General features: G+C 41.7%; 1 protein-coding gene across 1 annotated transcript; it reads right to left on the reverse strand.

Annotated features, from left to right (window-relative positions):
• Nucleotides 1-423: 423 nt before the first annotated feature.
• Nucleotides 424-9,782, reverse strand: LOC118424250 (TLC domain-containing protein 4-B-like). Its single transcript, XM_035832790.1, has 6 exons — nt 9,628-9,782; nt 8,053-8,087; nt 4,926-4,982; nt 1,565-1,656; nt 1,177-1,250; nt 424-786 (listed from the first exon to the last, which is right to left on the reverse strand). The coding sequence occupies exons 1-6, from the start codon at nt 9,780-9,782 to the stop codon at nt 483-485; spliced, it is 717 nt and encodes a 238-aa protein (XP_035688683.1). The 3' UTR covers nt 424-482.
• Between the last annotated feature and the right edge of the window lie 2,367 nt (nt 9,783-12,149).

A 12,149-nucleotide genomic window follows, 5' to 3' on the forward strand; every position in this document is an offset into this window, starting at 1 on the left:
CATTTGGTTGTACACACAACGTTTCAGTTTCTATATTGTCGACTAGATGTAAACAATTTCAATGTATTCATTCACGACAAATAAGTGGAATATTGATAACGAATAAATAATCATCTATAGATAGTGCGTAAAGCCTGTCTGCGAGGTTGGTGATTTAGACTTAACACAATGTTACATGATTGCACAGTGTTCAATAATAGGAATTTTATTCTTGCGACATCTGGGTGTGAAGGTCCACGTCAAAAGACAAAATCAACCAAATCTGGACTTTTTATATAATCTATGAGAAAATGCTACACAGGCATCGTTTACTATGAAAATATATAAACTTTGAATAACTTATGTTGGTGCAGAAGATGATCAACTGATATGATTTATGCAAATTAGGACCCCATTTGGATAATCAGTGAAAACATACATTCATAATATATCACTCGAAAAAGGTTAACATCATTTGGCGAAGGTGTGAGGTCTTGGAACTCTTAGTTCTTGATGGACGAAAATAATTCACTACCCGTTTCGGAGGAATACAGGACGCGGTATGCCCCTTTACATATCTTGGTGAACCAAAATATGTTTAACATACAAAATATGGGACTGATAAATAAGAATTTGATGATAGGGCCGAGTTCCATTTTGAAGAACTCCCCTGTCCTCATGTGCGGAACTAGTCCAAAGTAGATGGGGATGGTGGCGATACGGAAAGCGAAGAATGCCACCAGCATGGCCACGCCGTTTACTTTGTAGAGCAGGGAACGTTTGTGGCCCAGAGTGTGTAGGATCAACCTGGATTGGAAAGAGAACAAATTCTTTTCACTGTAACTGTAAGATACATTTTATATTTGACTTCAGTATGAAGCGACATAGTGGGTTTTTATAAATGCGTTACAGACATTGAGTCCCACCGCTCTCTATAAGGTCGCAATACACAGTTTTCATCCACGACCCGTTTCCCCACCAATAGTAGTTCGGTTCGGATTTAAAGTAGTGCGTCACAATACTTGAACAGGCCACAGAGAAAATAGATAAATAATAAGCAGGAGCCACAGTACATCACAACATGAACTTGTCTAAGATGCAGTCGAAAATAGGTTACTGCCTCTGTCTCTGCTGTTTTGTTACTCTAGCTCTTAGCATTTCACTGTCTCTGTAATCCGATTTTTGTATATACTTTACCTCATATTCACGAATGGGTTTGACACTTCCATCAGAAACCAAGTGTTGCCAAAATACAATCCCGCACCAGCAACCTAGGAAACGATAAGAAGTCTTAGTGCATTCATTTTATACTCTATTTAAACTTTTTTCTAGTCGTTTTTATCGGGCTTTCTATTTTGTCATTTTTCTCGAAGTACGCCAGCCAAAAAGTTAGGTTGGACACGGCAAAATAAAATACAAAATAGAAAGACCGAAAGAGCAGGGTACATCCAGACAGGCGGTTTTGCTGTTGGATGTCCCTGCGTAGGAGGATGGTTTACAGAAGCACACACAAAACAGATCTATAGAGAATACTGAGACTATACCTCCCCCCCCCCCAAAAAAAAGATGCCAGATAGTAACTTACCATGACATTATGGGCGCCCCAGATAGCAACTGTGTGATGCAGTGTTAACTTCCAGTCTCGTATAGGAACATACATCGCCATCAGTAGACTGTCTGCAAGTCAAGCAACAAGAATAATGTAAAAGAAATATAACTGCTTATTAATTATTTTAGACTGAGGAAACATACATCCTGAATCATGAAACAAGGTGGTATAGAAGGGGAATCAAGGCGGCCATCTCAGCGACGATCTACAACTTTGAGGTGAAGTGACAATTTACGTTCACTTGGTCAAATATGGCCCCAAAATTTCCAAACTTCTATATGGGGTTTCAGAACACGAATCATGTTCGATCTGACGTGATCGAACAGAACGGGCGTTCTATTGGAGGTCGTGATGTTACAATCAACACACAGAAAACGCCCGTACTTTCCCGGGTGCCGTGTGCCAGAGGAAAACAAACATTTTCACAAATATAAACCATTATCTGGCCAGCTTAGTTTTTCTGCCGTTCAGATTGAAACATGTGACAACACTTAAGCTTGTTTACGGCGGTATCAATTACCCTGTGTCCCTATCAGTGCGACTCGACATACGGCCAAACATGGTATTCAAATCGCTTACAAAACGCGTGCAAATCAACTGTTTCAGGACTAAAATTTTCGACAACTAATATCTCCAGATTTGTGTCTTAGGGATTTTTAAAATATGGAGGCAATTTTGAATTACGAGTTTTTGAGTGTCAAAAATTTTAAGTAGAAGTTCAAAAATCTCTAAGACAGAAAGTTTGATCATACAATCATTACATAAATGGTATAAAAGATTTGGATTTTCAGTCAAATTTAGGACCAATCTGAATATGATGGTATTTGTTTTTTTGTCCACCAAACACCCTTTCTAAATCAACAACTAGGCACATTTCAGAAAACATTGAGACAAAACTGTGCAGCACACGTACATCGTAAGATTTAACGTATACACACTGCCACGTTTCATCTGATCTTAACGAGACACGTGCGATGGGTTTCATTTCTAACTATCACGATCTTGTAGAAGATGTTTAAGTCACCGTCAGCCCTCCACGGGGACCGCGCGGGAGCCCTGGTAAGGCCTACGTCACATTACCTAGGGGGTCCGCGCGTTGTCTAACCGATGTAGGCCCCGGCCGGGCTCTGAAACCGGGTAGACATCGGCTCACATAGTCACAAATCATTTTTTCTTCAGGCGTCCCGCTAGAGGTCCCGGGGGGCTCCGGTGGGCATTCCGGTGGCTTTCGTGCAATAGTCGTATGCTTTAACCCTTTATCGCTCGATGTTCGGCAGGCAACCGTGAGCTGCCCTGGGGATGTCCACGGGTACCCCGTAGGGGTCTGGCAGTGGGTCGGCCGATTCACCCGTTGTGGACAGCTGTATAGTCCCTGTCGTACGCCTCGCGAACCACGACCATCATGTTTTTTTTTTGGGGGGGGGGCGTATATAAGCATTGGTTGGCTCGTCTTCCTTGATTTTTGCATGTGTGCCACGTAGTACTAATATTAGTAGAAGCGGAAAATGCCACTGCACTTCGACCGACAGGATGAGCACATGCCGCTTGCTCAACTCAGGCTGAGGGTGGGGACGGCTAGTCCCCGTTTCATCCTTGTTCTTGCTACATAGGTAGTGGAAGAGGAGAGATAAGCGCAACGGCAGTGCCAGAGAAGAAAATGTTGGGTTAGGCTCCGAACCATGTTTTGCGTCTACGATACGCTGGTGAGCAAGCTATAAATGCGAGAACATTCTTGCGACTTTAAGTCCTTTGTGCGCCTTATGCGTGTGGGACCTTCCATTGAGAAGAGTAGAAAGTGAATTTTTTACTGATGATATTTCCCTAATAATTTCCCCGCGGGAGCCCGGTTCATTTTAAGTCCAACTTAAAACCAACCGGGGCCCCGCCCGAGGCCAAAAATAACCCGGCAGCCGCTGGGAGACCAGCAGGACTCCGACCGGAAGAGCCAAAAAACAGTCCGTAAATTACCCGCCAGGGTCCCTATGTGGAAATGTGACCATGGCCCAAATTGTCCTGTTTGATGACCGAGGGACCCCGTCAGCTGCCCTGGCGGTGTTCCGGGATGAAACAACGGATGCAATAGTTTGCAATACAAGAAGGTTGGGCCTGTACCGTCGAGTACTGCCGGGGTGCCGGGCGAGTACCGGGCGAGTACTGTAGGGGACCCTGGCGATGTATTCACGATTAGTTGACGGCTTTGATTCGGCGTATGTTCCTGCCCGGGGCCCGATTGATTTTAAGTCCGACTTAGAATCAACCGGGGCCCCGCCCGAGCCCCAAAATAACCCGGCACCCGCCGGGGGTCTCACGGGGTCCCGCCCGAAAGTGCAACGATTCAGCCCCTAACCTACCCGGCCGGACCCCTTTGTGCAAATGTGACGTTAGCATAACCCGATACTCTGCGTTCGAATGGAAACTTTTGGGCCAAATTTGACCATCGTGATTGAAAATGTTGAATAAACAATACTAAATGATACTGCCACATGATGAAATAGACTAAAGATCGAACTATAACATGTATATATATAATGTAATTATATAGATATTTCAAATATTTCAAGATTCAAGCAAAGTTTCCAGCAAAGTTCTCATTGAGACCTTGACTCCAGAAGGAAATGATATTTTGCAATAGACAGTAAGAAAATACACATAAGTCGCTCGTGCATGACCAAGCACTCATGATCAGTATTCTACTACACCCCCTCGCAAGTACTTTTTAATCAAATCTTGGCCTTAGGTTGAATACAATGGGCTTAAAACGCATGAGAAATGTTAGGATACAAAACGTATTTTAGGGGCAATAAGAAAACTCGACGTTCTATGTGGTCTTTGATTTCTCATTAAAAATTGGTCTCATTTACATGCGGAAAATATTCATGTTGAATGAGTCTATACGTATAGGGAATACATGGCTGGGGTTTGCATGGGTCTATTTATTGCGTATTGTTTTATAAGCGAACGTCATTGATACATCATCCTTTGGAAAATATTGCCCCCTTCTGGAGTATTCGTCTTAACACTTCGTCAGGTCAGAGGTCACTGGAAGGTCACTTCGAAGCTCATGTAGTATCTCGGTCCCAAAAGCAAGGACCTCCAGACTGCGCAACTCATTCCTACACTATACAATCAGACTGTACAACAAATCAATGACTGGTGCCTAAGTGTTTTATTTGTCTATGTGCTGTGTATGTCATGCAAACTGTACATGTTGTCTAGTCGTTGTAAGTATTTACTGTGAGTCACATTGTAAAGATCAACGGCATTCAGAGATGCTTCTGCTAAGAATTGATCTCTGTAAGGTTGATTTTAATGAATGAATAAAGAATAACACACTTACCAGCTACCAGGAACCCAAGCGCGTTGCTTGTCGCAAAGTAAGGTAGATGTTTGAAACCTGAATGAAAAAAATAAAGTTATTGCAACAGAGGAGAACAAGGTTTAGAACCAGAATATATTACAATAAGACCACAAGATCACATTTCCTAACCATCCCATCCCATCCAATCCCTTCATATATACCACACACTAACTCTTTATGCTTCTGGCTCTTGCCGCCCTGCCGTTTCCGACAAGACCACAATATCACATTTATATCCCATCAAATCACTTAGTACAACACCGTATAATCCGTCAAATCCAAAAATAACGCCACCCTTCCCGTCATACACTGCAAAACAAAATGGCGGCTCCTTTACATGCCAACGAAAACAGTACAGCTTCTGCTATCACAAACCTGTAATTAAGAACGTTTCGATGACCGTCTATCACCTTCCCTAGAGCAACGCTGACTGGTGCTATACCATGCCAAAGCTAAGGTGTCGCTGTTAACACGGAGCGGTCCCAAACGCAAAGGGCTTGCGATTTTATACCCTGATTTAGCTCAGATGAATTTCATACATAACACACTTTGTGACGCGTGTACATAAAGGTCTACTACGTAGTTTTTTGCGCTCAAATTTCAAATATTCTAGAACTAAGAAATTTCAGATTTACTACCACTTTTTGACAGTTTTTGACACTTTTGTGTCATTTTTTACGTTTGCAACGTAAAGGTTAGCCTACAAAACATTCTGCTCTAGGCCCACTGTAACCTGTTGACCTCCCTAGTTAGACCAAGTTGGTTAGACCCTCCTGTTTGTAAAACAGCTTGCCACCAGTAGGTCCCCCGGGGTGGGGTAATCAGTTAGCACATGGCAGACTGCAGATAAAGAACACAATGGAGATCTTCTTCTTTGGAAACACCCATATCTAATCATTCTAAAATAGCATATAATCATGAAGTTATTAGTCTATTTTGTAGGGTATCAACAAGCTGAGGTCATATTCCATTCAAAACTGCAAGAAACCTTGTAGAGAAAACTAATCTACTGTAGTCAAAGGAAACTGTCAACTAGCCCCCACTGGGAAGCCAGGCTGATAAGGAACACCAGCCAGGCAGTGACCAGGCCTGAACCCATCTGTTTGTTGGAATATCACAATTTTTATACATGCTTATTTGGTGCAATAATGTCACAGCGTCTCTCTGTAAATATTGGTATGCAATGCTATAGGGTTGATTGAACTAACAATGTAAAGAAAAAGTAGGAAAAGCTACTTTTTGTTTTGTTCAAATATTACGTAGTAGACCTTAACCCTATTCAGACCGGGCTTTTTTGGTCATCCCTGGACGGGGGGGGGGGGGGGGGGGGGGCTTTTTAAGCCCCCCCCTTTTAAAGCCCAAAAACCTAAAAAAACGGGCCCGAGGGCCCCCAAATTTTTAGGAAAAGAAATCCAAAAAAAATCTGAAGTTTATTTGACGTTTGACCTTACCTTAACCTAAAAAAACCTAATTAAAACCCCCCCAATTTTAATACCTTGGCCAAACCCCTAAAAAAAGGGTATTCCCAAAAAAATTCAAATTATTCTGCAAAAATTTAACAACAAGGGCCAAAAAAAAAAAAAAAAAGTTTATTACCACTTCCCTTGCCCAAAACAACATCAATGACGTCAATATGACGTCATAAAATGACGTCATGCACATCTAAGATACGAGTTGGGCTCCGCCATATTATATCCACCACCTTGAATTTTTTAAAATACTTTTTTTGCACAAATAATCACAAAGGGCAATGGAAATAGACTAAATTCATTCATTTAGATGGTTTTTGATGAAAAAATACCAGGTAGTTGCAAATTTTAAGGGATAATTAGCTTGTTTTTCTTGATCTGGCCATTCCGTCCGCCATCTTGGATTTTGGGCTGATGACGTCATCAAATTAGCATAATTTATGCATATATCATTATGAAAGATATGCTGAATAATATAAGATTTTATTTATGTAACAAAATCACAGTAATATAGCAAATAAATTTGAAAAATACATTGTTAGAACCAAAAATAGTGATTTTTGGCAAAACTGCCTGTCAACAAACGGTTGCCATGGCAACAAGAAAAAATTGAAAATTTGTCAAACTTCGTAGAATTGTTGCCAACAATATTTTAGGAAAACTCACTAAATTTGGTGGCTCTAGCGTAAGCCGTTCTGGCGTTATAGGACATCGAATTTAGCGCGGGCCTCAAAAGCCCCCACCCCCGGTCTGAATAGGGTTAAAGCTAAGGGCACAAGTATGTGTTTTTCGTCCGCACGTTTTTGAGAGGTCACATCCGTTACGTTTTTCTAAAAAAAAACGTGGGGAAGAAATGGTAAGAGCAGAGAGGGAACGTCTCAACTCACGTAACTCGCACGGTTGCAAAAGTTATAAGTATGTGGTCTGCACGCCACGCTTGGCCGTGAGGCGGTTGCGTGGCTGCATTGTTCGTTGCGCAGATGGTGAGTTACGTGCGTACAACGTACAATCTCTGTGCGACTGCCACGTTACCGTATGCAGGCCGTACTTACACGTGCTGCGTACGTACGGTTTCCTTACTCGCTCTACTCGCTCTACGGGGTACGCGCGTCGCCCTTACTGGCTCGAATCCGCAGCCCGAATGTAGAGAGAGTTCTGCATGCACTTAACGTGCTACGGTGTGTCTGTGTGTTCCCAAATCCTTTGGATTCCGTACGATTTCGTACTGGGAGGCGGTACTTACCACTTTAAGGATCCCAAAAGATTGTATGTGGGCACGTAGACTCCACGCAGTTGCACAATGGGCATGAGAAGCTATACGCCGACAGGATTTTTTTTGAAAATATTTTGTGGCTTGTACCCTAAAAATATTGTAATTTTTCCGCTTCAAAGCCGTAGGTTCCACCTTGTGGTTCTCAACTATAGAAATATCCACAGACCGAAAACTGTGTTCTGCTACCTTGTACATCAGTCGTGGCTGTAGACACGGGTCTCTCGCTGATGGTCACGTGAACAAATCCTACCCTACGATTGGCTAATTCTATAGTTTGAACTGACAGTGATGACATTTATAGGTATGACCTACCATAGATCTTCTGGGCTTACGAAGACGAAAAGAAACATGTACAGAGCCAGACCACCGGTGATTGCAGCATGGACCGTGGACATGACACTGAAAGGATAAAAAATGTTTCTTCCAATAAAAACAATAGAACAGAAAATACGTTTTTTTAACCAATGACAAAGACAGCATACACATTTCTTTAGATATAGATACCTGTTGAGTATACGCTAAACAACAATACGTGATATAAAATATATATATTATACTAGAGTTCCACGACCCCATACCTTCGCCAAATGATTCTACCCTTTACAACAGCTGTATTAATTCTGTTTGTCATTAATTATACAAATAAGGTCCTAATTTGCATGAATTATATTAGTTGATCATCTCCTTCACCAAACAACAGGCGTACACGATCTATGTTAAGAAATAAGGCTCAATCGCATTTTCTGATAAATTATGCAAATGAGGACCTCATTTACATTTGAATTTATGTTCAACGATGTTCACCTGTACATAACTTTCAAATGCTACAAGTATGAAGTTCCTGTCAGTTACCACAATGACATTATGGCATTTTCTCATTAATTATGCAAATTAGGTCTTTATTTTGCATAATGTATGTAATGTATAAATATCCTTTTTCTCATTGACAAATGTCACATGTTGTAATGGTCCTATAATTGAACTGAGCGTGTTAAGACGATTTTTTAAATTAATTATGCAAATTAGATTCCAATTTGCATAATTGATATGTAATTATATGAAGGTCACGTCAGCTATCTACGTACCAAAAATCATGACAATCCGTCAATCCCTTCTTGAGTTATTCCCTTTCAAAGTCTAACACTAAACCTGTCCTGCAGTTCCAAAACAAGTCACTAGGGTGCCCAAATCTATACCACTTACTCTCGGTCCCACGAGCTATCCAGCACCCAAAAATCATGACCACAACATGTCCAGAACTTGAGATATCAAACCCGGAAGTTCCGCTGCAGTACCGTAACAAGCCCCTAGGGGGCCCAAAATCTAATCGTTTTCAGGTGTTATCAAGATCTACCCACATACCAAATATCAATACAATCCATCCAGGCGTTCTCCAGTTATGCCGGTGTTCTACACACATACATACATACATAAACACGCTACCCAAAATATAACCTTCTTGGCGAAGGTAACAAGAAGCGAGATATACAAGAAGCTAGACCTGTTCATACTACTATTAATAGTATTTTTCACGTACTTAAGGAAACACAGATTTTCTATTTAGTAGTTTCACGTTGATACAGGCTTTTATATTGTATCTAGGAGAAAGATCTGTTGTCACGACAATCTTATCTGTAGCCTTATCACCCTGGCCACTGAAATCTGGGGCGTATTTACTGATTACGAAGAACAATGGCCAACGTAGGGCGATGTCCGTATGAGGGGTGTTCAAATTTTCCACGTGTCACAATCTTTTATAATAGGGAAGATATCAAATATCTAGATAGGATGGCAACAGTGGACATGATAAAATTATGATTCTGTGGCCACGACAGCCTTCTAATGGTTTTATCACCTTTCCGACCAAACATCTTCGTTTACAAACAATACTTCGATCATTCAGAAGATGTTGGTGTCCTTAAAAGCAAACATGCCTCACCTGTTTCTCAGTACCACCTGTTTGTTGGACGGCAAAGTCCCGAAGGCAGGCACCAGTTTCCGCAGCAATGGAGAGGACAGCCATTCGGAGATGGCCAGATGGAAGATGACACTACCAGCTTTCGTTGAGATGGTCTGGAAGTCGTAACCCGGCATCTTGTCCAGTGATGTGCTGTTGTCCTGTTTCTACAAAGAATCTGACAACGCTTCAAAGTCCAGTTTACTGACCTACTTAGGTCCAACACGACGGATCAGTCCACTGCAGCACACCCTTAGGGAGAAAATTTTGCTACCTTTTATTTTTTGTTTAGTTTTGTGGATCATGAAAACATCTTGATTTTTCTATAACCTCTTGGTTTATCTTGTTGCCGGGATTTATCATACTATCCGCTACTTTTCACATCGAAACACTCTTGTATAATGGCACGGCGTTACGCCAATACCCCTAGAAAGGAACTGACCATTATTGTCATCATCATCATCATCATCTGAATCAGCATTACCCACCACCACCGCTAGTACCAATGATCCATCTAGGTTTTACCCATTTAGGCTTAGGTCCCAATTACACCGGTGCCGGTCAGGGATGTAGCCCCGGCAGGGCTCCGAAGCCACAGAATTGTAGAGTCCAAGACATGGTTTTGGTGGGTAAATATGGCAGGGCACAGAGAGGTCTCATTTCTAGTAATGAGGATATGGCCTTATATACCAGTCCCTCTAGTCACCTAGAACAGTCCAACGTTATTCTAGAGAGTACATCAAAACATGGATCAAGAAAGCAACCAAACAAAAGCAAAAGTTGGCACTTGCAACTTAAAATACAGTCTTTTTAATTAGCCTCTAGCCCTTCATGCAGTTGTGGATGCCCCTGTGAATCTATACTACACTTTATTTTACATTGTCCTTATTATTCTGACCAATGGTCCAACCTCTTAACATGTTTCACGCGAGAAATAGGCCATCTTATCAATTGACTCAAACTTTCTGACACTTCAAAAGTTACACGTTCTATAAGGTTCAACTTCACTACAATGTACATTTCCATGTACAATTCTAAAATCATGTTTTTGACACAAATGTCATCATCGATTCTCAACGTTTTGCAGAGGATAATCAACTGATATGACTCATGCATATAGGACCTCAGTGAAAAAAAATCATAATGTATCACTCGAAAAAGGTATGAGGCGAAGGTATGAGGTCGTGGAACTCTTAGTTCTTGATCGATCAGACGAAAATCATTCAGTACCAATTTTTGGGGAACAGAAGACTTGGTATGCCCCTTTACATATCTTGGTGAACCAAAATACGTTCAACATGCAAACTAAGGGGCTCAGAAATAATAAACTGATGAGAGCGCCGTATTCCATTTTGAACATTTCCCCTGTCCTCATGTGCGGAACTAGTCCAAAATAGATGGGGATGGTGGCGATACGGAAAACGAAGAACGCCACCAGCATGGCCACGCCGTTTACTTTGTAGAGCAGGGAACGTTTGTGGCCCAGAGTGTGTAGGATCAACCTGGATTGGAAACAAAACAAATTCTATATAGGGCACACGTCACAACTGAATTGCGCAGAAGAAGTCACAAAATGGGAATAAAAAACGATTATAGTACCACCTAAAATCCTTGAAAGGCCTCTTTATCCTTGAAAATTCTCGAGACTTTTGGAGTAAGAACGAAGAGTTAAAATCTAATAGAGCCTTCACACTGAAACTGAATTAGCAGGAATCAAGCAAAACCAGCCGGAATGAAGTATTTGCAAAATTCGTGCCACATTCGGGGCCATTCCGAGTGGGAATTTCAAATGGACCTTATATCCCCTTCACACGAGAAGGAATGAGCCAAAATGCCGTCAGAATGAAAAGTCTTTTCTGTTCCTGGGAATTCGCAGTGTATTCTAGAAATTCTCACTGCATTCCAGATATTCCTTTGGCCACATTCGGACAGGCTTCGAAGTGGCTTGCCGTTTCGGTTCTCCATGAATGAGATAAGAATGTTTTGAATAATATTGGAATGCCGTAGAATGCGGTCAGACTGCAGTTAGAATAGTTAGAATCCACTTTGAATCCACTTTGAATTCCATTCAATATTTCTCCACTTCGAATGCACCTCGACAGTCAAAAACTTTCGGGCCAGCCAAAAGAACGGGCACAAATAGCTGGAATGCAGTGGGAATTTCTGGAACACACTACGAATTGCCAGGAATTGCCAGGAATAGAAAAGATTTTTTTTCATTCCGACGGCATTCCGGCTCATTCTTGCTCTCGTGTGAAGTGCTTAAGCTTTTCCATTTTGGTCAAATTTTGCTCAGTTCAGCAGTTTGGTTGGCAGCAGGTTTCAGATTTTAGTTGTTGAGCCTTACCGGTGGTATCTAGGAGATAACCGGGGTCAAAGATGAGTTTTTTTATAGAGCGAGCTTTTCTCGGAGTTTTCTCGGGCCGATTTAGTACTGCCCTGGGACAGAGAGTGCAAGGAGTGCCGGTAAAAATCAGACGGTACCCAGGCTAAATGCCAACATT

Source organism: Branchiostoma floridae, chromosome 10 (genome assembly GCF_000003815.2).
Source record: "Branchiostoma floridae strain S238N-H82 chromosome 10, Bfl_VNyyK, whole genome shotgun sequence".
Taxonomy (NCBI): domain Eukaryota; kingdom Metazoa; phylum Chordata; class Leptocardii; order Amphioxiformes; family Branchiostomatidae; genus Branchiostoma; species Branchiostoma floridae.

What these genes read in the sequence shown, in the direction of transcription:
- LOC118424250 (XM_035832790.1), bottom strand. Translation starts at nt 9,782, where the DNA reads ATGCCGGGTTACGACTTCCAGACCATCTCAACGAAAGCTGGTAGTGTC. An exon ending in CAGGTGGTACTGAGAAACAG is followed by an intron (nt 8,088 to 9,627) that starts GTGAGGCATGTT and finishes TTATCCTTTCAG; the next exon opens with TGTCATGTCCACGGTCCATG. An exon ending in CCATGCTGCAATCACCGGTG is followed by an intron (nt 4,983 to 8,052) that starts GTCTGGCTCTGT and finishes TTTTTCATTCAG; the next exon opens with GTTTCAAACATCTACCTTAC.